The sequence below is a fragment of the Hetaerina americana genome, unplaced genomic scaffold (assembly GCF_022747635.1).
Source record: "Hetaerina americana unplaced genomic scaffold, ioHetAmer1.1.p SCAF_34, whole genome shotgun sequence".
NCBI classification, from domain to species: Eukaryota; Metazoa; Arthropoda; class Insecta; order Odonata; family Calopterygidae; genus Hetaerina; species Hetaerina americana.
The window spans coordinates 3,072,607-3,089,750 of NW_027286919.1; the positions used below are offsets into that span (position 1 = coordinate 3,072,607).

At 37.9% G+C, this 17,144-nt stretch overlaps 1 protein-coding gene across 4 annotated transcripts in view; it reads right to left on the minus strand.

Moving 5' to 3' along the window:
• Positions 1 to 14,524: 14,524 nt before the first annotated feature.
• mbc (myoblast city) overlaps positions 14,525 to 17,144 on the minus strand; it is a 104,877-nt gene continuing 102,257 nt past the window's right edge. For all 4 annotated transcript variants that reach the window (XM_071589215.1, XM_071589216.1, XM_071589213.1 and 1 more), the window contains one exon: positions 14,525 to 16,863. In XM_071589215.1, the coding sequence (XP_071445316.1) occupies positions 16,768 to 16,863 (96 nt within the window). In that variant the 3' untranslated portion in view covers positions 14,525 to 16,767. The remainder of the gene's footprint in view (positions 16,864 to 17,144) is intronic.

The window sequence follows — 17,144 nt, forward strand, 5'->3', positions numbered from 1 at the left end:
ATATATATATATATATATATATATATATATATATATATATATATATATATATATATATATATATATATATATATATATATATATATATATATATATATATATATATATATATATATATATATATATATATATTTATATATATATACACACACCATATATATATATATATATATATATATATATATATATATATATATATGGTATGGCATAGTACTGGGTGGTGGTAGAGATCACCCAGTACTATGCCCTATACAGGGTGTGAAAATTCACACATTAGGGTATGGGGGCCAGTTCCTTTCCCTGTGCCGGTTATGGTTCCCCAGGAAGACCTGGTACCCAAAAAATCACTTCATCTTGGGTGGAGCTGCAGGTGCCCAGAGTGCCTTGCCCAGGAATCGAACCTGGGACCCTCCGGTCAGCAGTCCAACGCCCTACCCACTGGACTACTGCAACCCACATATATTTACGAGGGTCATCCGGAAAGTAGTACCCGTTCGTGAAATAAAGACACAAAAGTAAATATTAACAAACATAAAAAATTTTATTTGAAAGAGGATACTTTAAACTACTTCTCAACATAATCTCCAAGCAAATTAAGGCATTTGTCATAACGTGTGACAAGTTTCTGTATTCCTGCTGCATAGTCCTTCGCCGCCAGCTCATTGAGATACGCGAGGGACCCATCTTGCACAAATTTTTGCATAATGCAGATGGTGTTTAACAATTTCATGAACAATTGTTCGAGAAACATTGGGAAAATGCTCACAGATGTCATCAATTGTGACGCGCCGATCGTTCCTCACGAATTCGTCAACTGAGCTCACCAGTTGGTCTGTAATGACAGACGGTCTCTCCGAACGCTCATCGTCGTGTGTGTTCCCCCTCCCCATGTTGAAGTTGCGACACCACCGCCGAACAGACGACTCGTCCATTACATTGTCTCCATACACCTCCTTTAATTGGCGATGAATATCACATGGGCGAACGTTTCTTGCATTGAGGAATTTAATCACTGCCCTCACTTCACAACTGGCGGCGTTCTCAATTTTTTTAAACATTGTAAACAATCACAGAAACAACACAGGCAATGCTAGCGTCACGCAACTTGGCTCAGAGAAGGCAGACAAGCCACTGAAGCTATCTGACCTCGTCCAGCGGCTACTCGCGTCGTCAGCACTTCATGCGGCAAGAACGGGTACTACTTTCCGGATGACCCTCGTGTGTGTGTGTGTGTATATATATATATATATATATATATATATGTATGTTTATGTATATATGTATATATATATACACATATATACATATGATGTGGACTATGCATTGAAACTGATAGTACTTTAAAGTTTGGTGTGAAAAAATATCATGTTTATTTATTCAGTGAACATGAATTTTCACTTAGTAGAGCCTGAAACCATTAAATTGGAATTTTTTTGGTGTAGGTGGACAGAAATTCAGTCCCAATTTGAAATTTACAAATTTTCTCTGGGTGATTTTTAGGACCTCATGCTCAATGGATCCTCCCTTAAAATTCTAACAAATTTCCGCCTCAGTTACCACATTGGTTCTACAAATTTGTGTTTAATAGGCTTGATTATTTGGTGTTATTCCAATAAATTATGCTTTCTCATCTGTTGTGGAATTAATAAACCTTTTGTTTTGCATTTGCAGGTATCCATCTTAAGTTTTAGCTATTGAGATGACAGGTTTTAACTGAGGTACTGCTTTTCAGAGTACAATTTATGTGTAATATTCTTTATCTTTCTAGAGCTAATAATTTTTTTCCTCAAGTTTGTTTGTACTCAAGCTTAAATAGTTAAAATAAAACCAGCTCAATATTTACAAATACTTAACCACAGACAAAAGTGTACTGGCAAGCACACTGCATATTGATGCATGGGTAGGTTGATCCTGCTGCTATCTTACTGTTTTTTTTAATTTTTGGTCAGTTATCTGTACCTGTTTGCAGCTATCATCTGATGGCTTCCTCATGACGTTTTTTATTCCTTTCTTTAGATGCTGCATTCTCCTGTCTGTAATTTTAGGTCTTCACAAAATGTCCGGCAGTAGGAAGCGAATATTTAATGAAAGTATTGATGAAGAAAATATCAGTCAATGACTTGATATTCTTAGCTCTGGTGATGATGAATCATGCAGAGAAGAAAAATCAATCTTTTCACGACCCCAAAGGCTTCAAAATAGCACTGCCTCAGAGAGTGAATATAATTCAGATGGGAGTGCTTTGGAAAACGTAAATATAACAATGTAACAATTTCAGAGTGTGAAAATCATTCGCCTTGACCGGGATTCGAACCCAGATCCCTCAATGTCTAGTCTATTGCTTTAGCCAGTTAAGCTGTCAAGGGGTCCTTCTAAACTCCAGAGTTTAGGAGGATGCCTCGATAGCTTAACTGGCTAAAGCAATCGACCGGACATTGAGGGATCTGGGATTTAGGAGGATGCCTTGATAGCTTAACTGGCTAAAGCAATCGACCGGACATTGAGGGATCTGGGTTCGAATCCCGGTCAAGGCGAATGATTTTCACACTGAAATTGTTGCATTGAAATGCACATAAATGGATAACACCGTTAAAAGTTACTGTTGCGGCATCTCACGCAGTTTATTTGGAATTTGTAAAAAAACAAACTCCAATGTTTGGATCAACTATGAATCATATGGAACTGGAAAAGTTCAAGTTATTCATCCTTTCACTGGTGTTGCAGGAATATCCCTTGATTTAGGAAGAAGTTGTAGTGGGCTTTATGCTGTTGAACGTTTTCCAAATGAAGAAATTGTCCAATATGTAATCACAGAGACTAGCATGTATCGATCTGCTGACTGTGATTTTCACCATGTGACTACTAGTGAGTTGGAAGTGTATATTTGTCTAGTTATTTTGATGGGTAAAATTAAGAAGCTTACTTTACAAAGCTGCTGGTGCAAATATGCATATAAAAGTACACCATATTTTGCAACAATCACGCCTAGAATAAGATTTCTGCAAATTAGTAAATTCTTACATTTTGCCATCAATGAAAACTTAGTTGGCAATGACTCTCTTAGGAATCTAAGGCCTACCATTAATATGATGGCTGATGTTTTTCCTAAAGCATACACACCAATGCATCCCATTTGCATTGATGAATCACTGATGAAATGCAGAGGTACGCTACACTTCATTCAATATATTAAGACAAACAGGGCAAGATTTGGGGTGGAATTCTACAAATTTTGTGACTCCAGCAATGGTTATAGAAATAACTTTAAAATTTATGCCGGGAAAGATAAAGTGGTCAATACTCCAGTAAGCACTAAGGTTGATTAAGTTCTAATGGCCGAGACTTATCCACTAAACAAGGGATACTCCTTGTACTTTGATAATTGGAATAGTTCACCCAATTTATTTTACAAATTACATAATTTAGGAACTAATATCTGTAGTACAGTGAGAGCCCAATGGAAAAATATGCCAAAAGAAATTAGGAAAACACTTAAAAAAGGTGAATTATATCATACGGTAGTAATAACATGACTGCAATAAAATGGAGTGACAAAAGGGATGTTCTAATGCTCAGTACTATGCACCCCTTGGAGTGAGCAAATACCAAAAAAGAAGACAGGAAAAGTAAGAAGGTAATAAGTAAACCCACTGGTGTGTTTGATTACAAACAGAATATGGGATGAATAGATGTTGGAGATCAGTTATTGAGTAAATTACATTTCATGCAATGATATAACAAAGCTTATAATTTTTTTTTACCTACAAGGCATAATACTACTAAATACATATATTGTGCATAAATTTGTCAATAAGTGAAAATATTGTTCTTAACATTATTTCAAACAGATATTAGCAGAAGAGTTGTTGAAAAAATGTTATCAAGAGGTGTTGTGAGGAGATGCAGTTATGGTGTACCCAAACTGCCAATGAGACTAACTGGTCGTCATTTCCCAGAAAAAGTTGAGGTAAGCGAGGCAAAAGGTAAATTAAAACCTAAATGCTGAGTCGTGTGCCTGGAGAAAATGTTAAGGAGAGAGTCTACATGGCAGTATGATGCCTGCAAAGTGCCACTATTCATAGATCATTCCAAACCATTTCATACCCTAACAAATTATCTCCAGTGATGTGAATGATTGCAAATAAATATATAATTTGGTAAACATAATACTTTCTATCTTATTTTATAATTCTTAAAGAACAGATAACTATTAATACAATTGTGTAAGTCTGCCAAAATCGACCAACATTCACTCCTAAAAGTATTCTTTGTTCACATGTGCTACACTTGTGATTAAATACCTTTAAAGTCAGTGGTGTTTGGGGTCACTTTAAATCCTAAAGAGAGGGTGCAAATGGGTTAACTGGTGGAAAGTATGATTGCTTATGGTAATTGCTTTCCTCTGGCATGAAATCGTATCAGCAATAAAATAATTTTTTTAGCCCCAGGACTTGACAAAGTAAAATATAGTACAAGCCAGAGAGCAAACAATCAGCTTTTTCAGTGTTCCAAAGACCTCAGAAACTCTTCCACACTGTAATAACAATTATCTATTAGAAAATTCTTGAAATATTTCTTAAATGTATCTCTAGAAGGAGTATATTTTATGCCTGGCGGCAGTTAGTTGAAAATGTTGATTGCCACATGCAAGGGACTCTAATTAAACATAGCAGAAGAGTGGTGGAACAAGTGTGCATCCATCAAGTATTACGCCCATGTACTTGAGCATTGGTGATTTGTTGTTTCATATTATCCTTATAACGTACATACATAAGTAATAAATGCACAAACATGTTAAAAGTAGAATTTTCAATTTTTAAAAATGAGGTTTGCAAGTTTTCAATGGGGATATTTTTTATACATATCTAATACATCTTTTTTACATTAAAAAACTATGCAGAAGACAATTGATGCTTCTCAGAAAATGATTCCATAGCTCATATGAGACTGAAAGTTGCCATAATTAACCATTTTTAAGATATTTAAATCTACAATGTCTGTAAGATTTTGTAGAATAAATCCACCTTATACTAATGTGGAACATAGGCTATTGGTATGGATCCCTTTGTTAACCCTTTCTTCCAAGAACAATAATGAGTCAACAAGCTTAGTTTGCGACAAGCTAGCTCCTTTGGCTCATTGCCAGAGTAGTATCATCCACATACAGAACTATGTTGTTATATATATACATATATATAACTATATATATATATCTATATATATATATATATATATATATATATATATATATATATATATATATATATATATATATACATATATATATAAAACCATAAACACAGTAATCAACCCGAAGGTCGGTTTAGAGAGTGATGGCAGAGATCACCCAGTACTAAGCCCTATACAGCGTGTGAAAATTCACACATCAGGGTAGGGGGGCCAGTTCCTTTCCCTGTGCCGGTTACGGTTTCCCAGAAAGACCTGGTACCCAAAAACACACTTTAGCTTGGGTGGAGCTGCAGGTGCCCAGAGTGCCTTGCCCGGGAATCGAACCTGGGACCCTCTGGTCAGCAGTCCGATGCTCTACCCACTGGACTACCGCGTCATTAAGGTTTATAAACATATATATAGGTATATATATATATATATATATATATATATATATATATATATATATATATATATATATAAGCAAATCATTGATATACATTAGAAATAATAATAGCCCTAGAATGCATATTAGACAAGGTCAAATATAAAATTAAAAAAAAATTCAAAGTTGAAGTGGTTCAAAAAATATGCCATCCCTCCAATGGGGGAGGATTCAGACAGTGAGTATCATTGTATTGACATTACGACGGCTAAGGCAAGACACTAGGATTCTCCATTTAACGTAATAATTTCCTCAGCAAATGCATTAGACAATGTGGAAAAACATGGTAATACCAAAAACTTACCCTAAATCATGATTACCATGCCCTTGAAGCTCAGATGATCTCGTAAGATGCACATACGACTTTGGGAAGATTCCCCTAACATTCTTGTTGGTGGACAAACATCCAAAATACCACTCTCCAATTTCCTCGGCGATGTTCAGTCTATCTCCAATACTTATTTTGATTCGAGATTGACCATCCTGCCAAAAATTCTGGATGGCTAGTAAATGTGAAAGAACAAATCATGGAGTATATATCTTCGTGGAATCAATTTTGAATAGTAAATATGATGACATCGGTATCTTAGGTGAATTTAACGTCCAATACAGATATAAACAAGCAAATAAATACGAGGATAATGTTGCCCACCGGTAGCTGACGCTGAGGTTTCTTAACATACCAAAACAAGAATTACTATTAAAATATATAAAATTATTCGAAGCCTACAGAATCTACTAATTGAATTGGTGAACAACTATTTACCCTCGGAATTTCTTTTGAAGAGTTCTGAAATCCCCGGAATAATAATAGAAATGCGCTTGGGAGAGCTGGTAGCATTGGCAGAACCTTGTAGAAGGTGAGCCTTCATTCAATTGGAATTAGGCATCACGGGGATCACGAAAAAATTCATTGAAGGGCACAGCAATCCATTATTTTCAGAAACTTTCATTGCATGGACAAATGACAAAAGTTAGTTTGTCTTGACTAAGTGTCATCGAGCTTTTCAGTAGTTGTTTGGAAATTCTTTGATCAGCATCACCAGACCAAATATATTCATTGTCCTAGGCGGAATGCAAACACTCATCTAGCCGTATAACTAATGGAATATTGACATTACTTAAGTATTAAAGCTAAGCTCTTAATCCTAGCGAATATCAGTTATACCTATACCACGCTTCTCTCCTTCGCTAACTGTTTGCCATACTTCCATTTCAACTCTTGTGAACTATTCGTCATGAGATAAGTTTCAGCACAGCCGGAGTTAACCTCAGTCTTAATTAGTCATTGCCTCTCCGGCATCTTAAGCTGTTGGATTCATAGACGTCGGATGAACACGAAACACTTTTAGAGCATGTCATGTGCTCTCTCTGGTTATCAAACCGAAAAGACCGTGCTTCAAAGACAGATCTCATACGATTTTAAATATGACGCTTCGTAAAGATTAGATAGCGCTATATATTTATTACCGTACTCGGAAGAACTAATCTCTTCAATGGAAAAGATAAGATCGTTATGCTTAGTGAGAGAAATAAAACGCCCGTCGAAGAATTTTCAGGGTTAATAGTAGCTTTTTTCCCTCTCCGTTGCACCGATGGATTTTCCCTTCGTTGCTGCGGGAAAATGCTGTCGATATCGTAAAATTGACCGGCCACAGTACGATTACAGTTGTGGGGAAATATGGTCCTCGCATGGGAGAAAGAAAGCCTTTTCCCTGGTAATCATATACTTCAATATAGTTTGTTATTTATAGTTTATTATAAAATAGTTTGATTTCACATATAGGTGAGATGGTAGTTAACGTCATCTATAAAATTATGGAGGGAAGTGTGAATGGAAACTAAGGGGATGATCAGTTTGGGTTCAGGAAGGGCAGGGGTACAAGTCATGGTACAGCAATAATGAGGCCACTGAAAATGCAATCCGGATTTATTTGGAGAAAGTGAGGATAGCAGTTATTGGATAGAACCAATGAGTGGATTATAAAAGGCAGGGTTAGGTAATATGTCTCAGACTGCTCAGGTGGGTGTAGGGAGTAGAGGGTTGGAATAATTTAAGGAAGGGTGGTGAGGCAAGACTGCATGTACTCATGCTGTTCCATTTACATGTGGAGGAAATGGTTAAGGATGCATGGGAAGATCTAGAGGTGACAATGAAGGTCAATTGAGACTTATCATGTATAATATATATTTATTATAAAATAAGGTTTGCAGATTATTAAGCTTTCGTTAGCAAGTCACCTACGGGGTTATAACCAATGTGGTGTGCTTAAGAAAATCAGTGTGATAGGTACAGAATGGGAATCAATGTAGATGCAGCAAAAGAATATGAAGTTTTTGAAAAAGGGGAAGGCTAAGTTGAATGCTGAAATTGGAGGCCATAAACTAAGGGCAGGTGAAACAGTTTACCCATCTACGAGTGTTTTGGATCAAGACGGTCAAAGTAGTTGAATGTAAGAATGAAAATAGCATTGGGTAAAGAAGCTATCACAAGGAGAGAATTGCTGTGAGGGGCATTGAGAAAGTATATTATGAAAATACTAGTGAAAACTTTGATATGGGGGGTGGTATTTTTACAGCATAGAAACATGGTTATTGAATTATGATGTAATGTACCTTTTGTGATGAACAAAAATAAAGAATAAAACAAAGTAGGAAGGCATGGAGAGAGAGGATGAGAGGCTATTTTTGGTAGAAACTCAAAGGAGGCAGGAAAGGTGTATGCAGATCATTTTGATTGGCAATGGAAATGTTGAAGACTGATGGAGGAGAACATTAGGCAAGTGACTATGGGGAGAATGAGCATAAGCATGTTGGATGGAATGGAGGGAGGTAGAGTGTAAGTGAAATTGAATAAAATTATATTTTGTCATATGGTATTTTGCTTAGTCTCAATAGATCAGGCTTAGACATTTAGTGGTAGATGGTCTGTGTCCACTTCAGCCTCACTTAAAACAACTATGCCATTAAATGGGGGGTCACAAGTGCAAATTCGAAAAATCAAAAACAATACATTCTCAATGATGAGGGTAGAAAAAGAAACTGCATTTCTTTTTCTACCCTCATCATGAAGGAATTCCACAAAGTTAAGCCAGGAACTGTTATGTTACATATTATCAACTTGGCATTCAAGATATTAGTTAACTAACTACAGTGGTTTAGATACCAGCCATAATGAATAACATTTTTAAATTTAGATGCAGTTATTGTTCGGGCCTTTTACCATTACCTATTAAAAAGTTTTACTTAAGTTGGCTGTATGTATTAGCAAGACTGCACTGAGGAACATTCAGTTCATCTTTGCACCTTGTAATATGATGAAGGCTATGCTTGTGCATAATCTTCATCATCATGTGCAGTCATTCCTTTTCACTTACTATTAAGTGAAAATATATGAACTAGGCATGTAAATACTTATACCTAATGAGGTAATACCTTATAATGCTCCCCGAGTGAAGAATCAGTCTTAAGTCGAGTGATATTTTTTCTGAATATTGAAATCATGTTTAACATCAGGAGCATAATTGAATTGAACACCATGCATTAAATGGCTGCGAAATGTGGCAACATATATTCATATTCCTTAGGTATTCTCTAGTAATCAGCATAAATATGTAAAACACATGAATACTGCTTTTAAAATGTCCCTTGTCTGTTATACGAGGGCGGTTCAATAAGTACCCGTGTTTGACGACAAAGGGCGTTCCTGAGGGAAGTTTATGTTATTATTGTGTGCTGCCATCTATCAAACGATGGCGAAACTGAAAAATTTCAGACTGATTTAAAGGTTAGTTTGGATTTGGCAGCCACTTGAGTTAGACATGTGTCGCGATTTTCGCTAAGACGGAAAAAGAGTAATATCGTTCGGTAATTCGCCTTTTGTTTTTGAATGGGAAGAAATGCAAGGAGATAAAAGGAAAGTTGGATGCTGTTTATGGGGACACTTCGCCATCTATGACCACAGTTTGATATTGGTTCAACGAATTTGAGCGAGGGCGAACATCCGTTTTTGATGACGAGCGACCAGGATGCCCGGCTGACATGGATGGTTGTGCAGACCGGAACGGCAATTAATATTTTACATGATAAGTTGGCGATGAAAAAATTGTTGGCCCGATAGGCGCCGCGATTGCTCACGTCAGTGACAACAAGCTGATCCGGAGTTGTCGCTGCCAAACTGCATGAACTATTTTTTTTGTTTATGGGGTGTGGAAATGCGTTTACGCACGCCTGGGAATGTAGCCCAGGCAGTGTGGAGCTCATGCCAGTTTGGCGACTGGGAAATACCCAATAAAACCACACCCCTGCTCAGGGTTTCGTCCGATGTTTTGGGACTGAGCGACGGCTTTATTGCTCGCTGCCGATTTCCAGATCTTATGGGTGCGAGTTACCCGAAATTGCCAGAGATCCATCACATTCATCCAATTCCTTCCTTTACTGACTCCTTATTCCCATGGCAGATGTTCGTCATTTGGTTCCATCGTGTCCAATTGAGGTGGGAGCCTTGAAGCATCCTGGAGGTAATTCCTCTTAAAAGCCCTTTCTTTTATCCCAAGTCCACCAGATGTTCAGCGGATTCGTTGTACCACACTCCCCTCCAAGAGATGGTGCATGATGTTATTTCAACCGCCTCCCTCGTTACATTCTCCTTTTTGGGCTATCAGATCTGTACGCTCCTGGGTGTTGTACTTTCCCACCTTCCGCTCGTGAGCTTCAGCCAGGGAAGTAGCTCCCGACACAATCTGAACTTCAATCACCTTGACTGTGTCCTCCTTCTTTATAACGAGGTCCGGTTTCTGCAAACCTACCCTTGGGTCGGTACTGGGACTGTACTGTCACAGCTCAACCTATTTGCTTTAATCCGTTTTTGAGTGTTTTGACGACTGCGCCGTGTCTGCGAATTCGTCCTCCATACGTCCTGAAACAGTTCTGAATCACATGGGCGCCGGTCTCAGTGGCGTTACACTATGCCCTGCATTTGATCGAATTTGCATCATCTGTTCTCCGTCCCCTAGATCTTCGGACTCGGGTTAGGGAGTGTGTTGAGGCTTGTGTACGTGGTGTTAATGCACATAATCTCTTCCTGGGATACCAAAGCTCCCCCCATCGAGCCATCCAGTACTCAATGTCGACTTGGAGGACTCCCTCAACTCGAGACCATCATTGGACTTATGCAATGCATCTGCCCAATATTCGTTCACAAGATCTTTAGAACTAAGGGTCTTGCCTTTGATTGTCACGGCTTTCTCCGTCCACCTAAGCCTTGACTGGACCCACTCATGATGGTAGATGGCTTTCGCCACTCCATAACTTGAGGTCTCGAGAGAGGAAAGCCTCCGCAACATGAGAGACGGGATTGTCGTTTCAAATGATGGTAATCCTAGGCCACCCTGTTTGCACTGCGCATGGAAATATCCGACGGGAGTATCGTGGGGCAGGTGCAACCATTTGCGCGCTGCACCCCTACGTTGTTTGTCTAGAGCCCTTAGAACCTTCATTGTCGTTCCGGAAAAGGTGAATAGATGAAAAAACCTCGGGACCAAGAAGCACCTGAGAACTTTTAGGCGCTGCTGAGGCTTTAATGGCGCCGCCGAGATACGACCAAGTTCCGCCTCCATTGTCCTGCCTGCACGCACAACCCTGGTGGGGGAGAAGTTCAGTCCCAAGTAAGTCCATTTATCAGACGTCCGTAGCTGGCGAATATACTCGCCATTGGCCGTCTTGAACTGCGGATTAGATGTTATTTTGAACGTCTTCTCTTTGCCGGCAGGAACAATTGAAAGCGCTACGCACTTGGTCGCGTTGAATCTCAGTCCCCGTTTCCCCGCCTCTGCCTCGAGAATTTTGAGACGTCTGCATCCCAGTTGGAGTGGATGCTACGCTTAATAAGTCATCGCCGTAGGCCAGCGAAGTTATATGGGTCCCCAACAGCGCATACCCGATCTGCTTTGGTACAGACCGGAGGCTTTCGTCGATCACCAGGCAGAAGATTGGAGTCGACAAGGTGTCACCCTACCAAACTCCCCTGGTGATTTTAATCGGGATGGATCTTTGCCCATTTACCTCGAGAACTGTTTTGCTGTCACCGTACGCTCGAACTACATATTCCACGAAAGAAGGAGGCAGACTGAGTCTTTGCATCGTCGTCTTAATCGCGACGTGACTCACGGAATCGTACGCCTTCGCCATGTCTAGGGAGGCGATGTGCAACTCTCGGAGACTGGTCTTGGCATCATATAATATTGCCCCCAGTACAGATGAATTCTCCGTGCAGCCATCATGCATGCACCGTTGCCGCTCATCCACTAGACCTGCTCCCGTTAGGTGACCTGCCAAGATCTTAGGTAGCTGGCATACGACCACAGATGTTATACTAATAGGTCTTAAGTCCTCGGGTTCCGTACTACCATCCGTCTTCGGCATAAAAATCATTCGACTCGTTTAGAGCTTTGATGGAAAAGCTCCCAGTGCCAGCGTGATGTTGTTAAACAATGCTCGGACTTTCGCCGTGCTGAGTCGGCCGAGATAGGTGTTAAAATCGACCTCGGTGGGTTTCACGGGGTCCGCAAGCCATCGCAGATCGCTTCTCTCCCCCCTGATCTTCTCCGAGGAGGAATTAGTGGGAGGCTCTCCGGAGAATATGGGTTCCCAATAATTCTTCATAGGGATCATGTCCGGCAATTTTGCCTTAATTTGCCCGTCCAAAATGATTTTGGCGGCTCTTCCCATATTCCTCTTAAATAGCTTCTGTGTCTACAGTGGCAGTCTGGGCACTGGTATTGAACACTTCGAACCACATCCTTAGAGTCAGTCAAATCGTTCTTCCCTCCACTCTGGCTAAGCACCTCAGTACCGGCAGTCCGAGGCTCTGGCTGTTGGACCCCACCGGCACCCCCAAATGAATTTTTTGAATTTATGAATTGCTGCCGCACCCCCCGTATCACCCAATCTGGCTCCCTGTGACTTTTTCTTATTTCCTAACATGAAGAAATGGCTCGCGGGAAAACATTTAGCTCAAACGTGGAAGTTATCGCCGAGACAGGTGTATTTTGGAGAGTTCGACAAATCTAATTTTTTGGAGGGGTTAATAAAATGGCTGGAGCGTAGGGAGAAGTGTATCTTTCTAAAAGGGGACTAGGTTGAAAAATAAAAAAAAAATATTTTTGAAAAAATGGTTTCTTCATTTCTAACACGGGTACTTATTGAACTGCCCTCATTTAAATATATACCCGATTACTGTACCAACTTGAATATCATTTATTCAGTTACTGAATACTGTTGTGGTGTGATAGTTGTGAAATATAACCACATTTAATTTATTTTGTGTTTTATGCAATGGTTGTGGACATCACACTGCTTGATATTTACACATACAAGGTAACCTTGCTTAGTAAGCATTTGTTCCAGCACATTAATAATGGAAATACTATTTAGAAAACACTCATTAAATGCAACATTTAAGCCCATATAAATTAATGTAAAATGCAATAATGCATTCCATGCCAAAGAAGTAATAAAAAAATTATGTATGTGGTTTATTCCAAGAAAATTATACGAATATTATTTAGGATCATCTCAATATTTTCTTCCATCATGGAATGAACCAACTTTGAATATGAATTTGATTGGCAGAAAACAAATCACATTTAGGCTCCGGCTCTTCTGGACTGAACCCTTCATTGAAGGGCTGAGAGTTTCTGAATAGCAAACAAGCAGTAGTTTAATATTAAAATTGCTGCTTATATTTTAGGAATCTCTTTCCAGAAGAGACCCATCTCGTCATAATTAAAACCCTGCTGTGACAGGTAGCCCTCAGAATCTACGAACTTCTTCAAGTCACCAATGAAGTTCTTCACCATAAGTCGTAATACTGTGGATGTCAGTTCTCTTTAAATTTCTCGTACCATCCAAGGTTATCCTTAAATGCTTCCTTCATGTCCATTGATGATCCTGGCATTTTCTCAAAAAGGCCAGCGAAAATCATTTTCCCCTTCTCACAAATGAAGTTCTTGTTAATAGCGCCGCCTTGACATTGCTCATCGTTTATACTGATGGGACGCAGCCTTTCAAAATCATTGAGAATATGTAACCATTGTTTAGAAATTCTTGCCACTCCCTTTGAAGCATTTATCTCCTAAATTTTGTTTCTGTTCTTCAGGAGAGCGCAAATTGTTGTTGTAGCCTGATCGTCTGTGCATGCTAGATCAGCCTCATTCACACTTTTACATGATTTTACTTTTCATTTCCACGGTTACTGTTATTCTCTTATGGATGTCTACTTGTAACTTTTTTTTGAAGACATTTCAGCAAAGGTTGGCTAGCTAACTTTGATATTTTTGATGTACTTTATGATATTTTGTGCCAAGCTAACTTGACACAAAATATCACAAATAATAAGCCTGAACAAAAGTTTGGAAAAATGCATGATCACGAGTGAACTAAGATGCTCGCGGAACGAGGGCTAAACACAAACTGACACAGCAAGTGCACAATTCGAGACTTCCCCCCTCTCCTTCTCACTCATGTAGAACATCACTCTTAATGCAATGTGCTTGCTAAGCCAGATTCTCTTGTACTGAAAACTTGTTGACAGCAACTATGGTGTGATAAGGTTGAATAATGTAATGACAATCAGTTTTGCAGGTTTCAACAAGGAATTGGAAACTAATCTAAGGACATAAAACATCCCACATTTTTCATGGTGATCATAATTGGAGTACAAATTAATTCTTGTCATAAAACATCTTAAAACTCTCCAGTTTTACTCCAGGAATTTACCATAATTTCACAACAAAGAAAATAATTAAAAATATTGTTGAAACATGTGGGTCTTCAATAATCTCCGAGATAAAAACAAATACCATGATACTCTCTTAACACATTAAGATTACAGATGTCCATATTTTCAAAAGTCATTTATTACAACTCATATAAGTAATACAGAGTTAATTTTAAAATATATCTTTAATTGATTGATAATCCACATTGCTGTAGTATGCCCTTTAGAAATTCATATTTTACTCCACATAAGAGAGAGACATATAATAACTACAGCATTCTTTCTATTAAAAGACATCACAAGAGAAATAATGATTTTAGGTAAATCTCAATAAGGCTATGCTTAAGCAAGGCCAGTATTTTTATCATGGCAGTAAACACTAATACATTAATGCATTCTAACATTACTCATACAAAAATAGAATTCGGTTGATATCTTCTTCCCTATTGGTCCCAAATAAAATGCCATTTAAAACTGAACAGAATGAAAATATGTACCTTCCATGGAAAGCATTGGAAAAATCTCCCTTATGTAATGTATGAAAAAAGGCATACATCTTGAATTAACTGCACTCAAGACTTGGTGCAAGACTCTACATGAAAATTCTTTATTTAATATGAATCTCTTCACTCACCACTGCTTACCAATGCATATTTCTGCCATGCAGACTATACATAAGACCAGACTTCATTAATTCTAAATCTACTAGTACAATAACTTATTTAACATAAAACACAGAAATCATTCCAAGACAAAGCTGTTCTTTGGCAGGGATAAGCCCTAATTACACACTTATGATCACATATGCATGCATACAGACTACAAAATATGTAAATCACACAATTTTGCAAGCATCTATTTTTGTGCGTTAATGGTTTTGAAACCACGAATGTACGTAGACAGTTGGATGGATGAATTTTGCTCCGTTTGTATGTTTTTCTAACCTTCTAACCCATCATAAACACCGGGATTCAATAAATTGTATAAAATGCTTGCTTCATCTGTCAATAAAGAATACAAAATTAATATATTCTTCCGGATAATAAAAGAGAAAATTGCTTATCAAAGAGCATAAAAATAATTGGCACTCATTTATTGTCTCAGGCACAATATAGGACTCTTTACTAATGATTAAAAAAATTGTTGCAGGCTAAGAGCACTCATCATCTTTGTATCTTTTTCTTTCTACTTGAAAGAGTTATATATAATGATTTTCTTTTTTATAAAGCTGTGCCAAATATTCCTGATATGCTCCACATAACAGTAAAGCTACTTCACTGTGAATAAAAGATTTAAAATACAATGAGGTACAATTTACATGATCTAGGGTACAGTGGACTAGTTAAATTGGCTGTGCTTAACATTTTAAATGCTATACGTGTTGGCCATTATTTCTAACTTCTCAAGCACAGCCACATTTGTACATAAAATCCCTCTTGAGATTTAAATAAGGCATTTTAAGCTTATGCATGCAAAATTGCAAAAGACTCGAAGAAATCAAAGCCACATACATTTGGTATAAAGTGTGCGAATACTTTCTGAATAAAGGGCCTGAAACCTCTGATCCATCACAATTAAATTCTTCAGAATTTTAGGCACCACAAACATCAATTAGAAAATTGGACAAAATTGTATCAACATTACCAGCACTTACTCAGGATGGCCATTGTTTAAAAAGTCTTCAAAATTAATACATGATAAAAAAGAAACATTTTTCTAGGATTTTCAGATAAAAGTCACATAAAAAGTAGCAATACCCTCAACAGGGGAAACTATGTATGACACTTAACGTGAACAAACCATTTACTTTCTCTCCTATTCCTCTCAAGCTTTTCAGTCACATTTAAATCCCACTCATTTTCTGTACTATACCTGAATATTACCATAATACTCTCTCCCTCATAAAATTTTAAGACTAAAACAATTTGGCACCAATGAGAAGATGTGTAGAGCATACCAACTTTTCACAAATTAGTTGTTCTTATTAAATTATAGAATTCTCATGAAACAGAAAATAATAAATTATTTGAATTATATAATATGGTAAGGTTTTAACAACTGCAAACTAAACAACAAAAAACCTAAAACAACTGAATAAAAACTAGCAATTCCACTCATTTAAACAACTGAATCATATGAAATACAATTTGAAGTTACAAACCTGAATAGATTGGCTCCCCAATATTTTATCTGAAATAGAGAGCCTTCTGAAGAGATATATTTACATCATACTGCGAGCTTAAGTTACTAGAAAAAACATTTTTTACAAATATTTTTACAAGGGCAAAAAATATTGCTTTTTACTTGGCAATGACATGGTATGATAAGTGATAACATTAATTCTGAGTGGAAGTCTTCACCAAAGAGAAAAATATCAGTCCATCCTCTCAGTGGGAGGCCTTAGGTGAGGTCTTTTTGGAGGAGGAGTTGGAGGGGGCCCATTCTCTTCGACAGGTTCAGGTGGAGGCGGCTGAAAGAAATTGAAGCCATGAATTCTCGTTGCCATCCTAGATCCAACTCTATTAACTAGATTATGGAGTTCAATATTGATTAAGGTGCCTTGAACTTCATACAACAAGTGGTACAACTTCACACTAAGTCAGAGGTGCAATTTTGAAGAGCCCAAAGGATAGAAAAAATGCATTAAGGTTAAATTATACTTTTATCTACAGGATAAGGTTTTACGTTGAAACAAAAGTAGCAATGCTCCACTGGGTGGGGTTTTTCTTGATTTCAAAAAAAGCTTCTGAC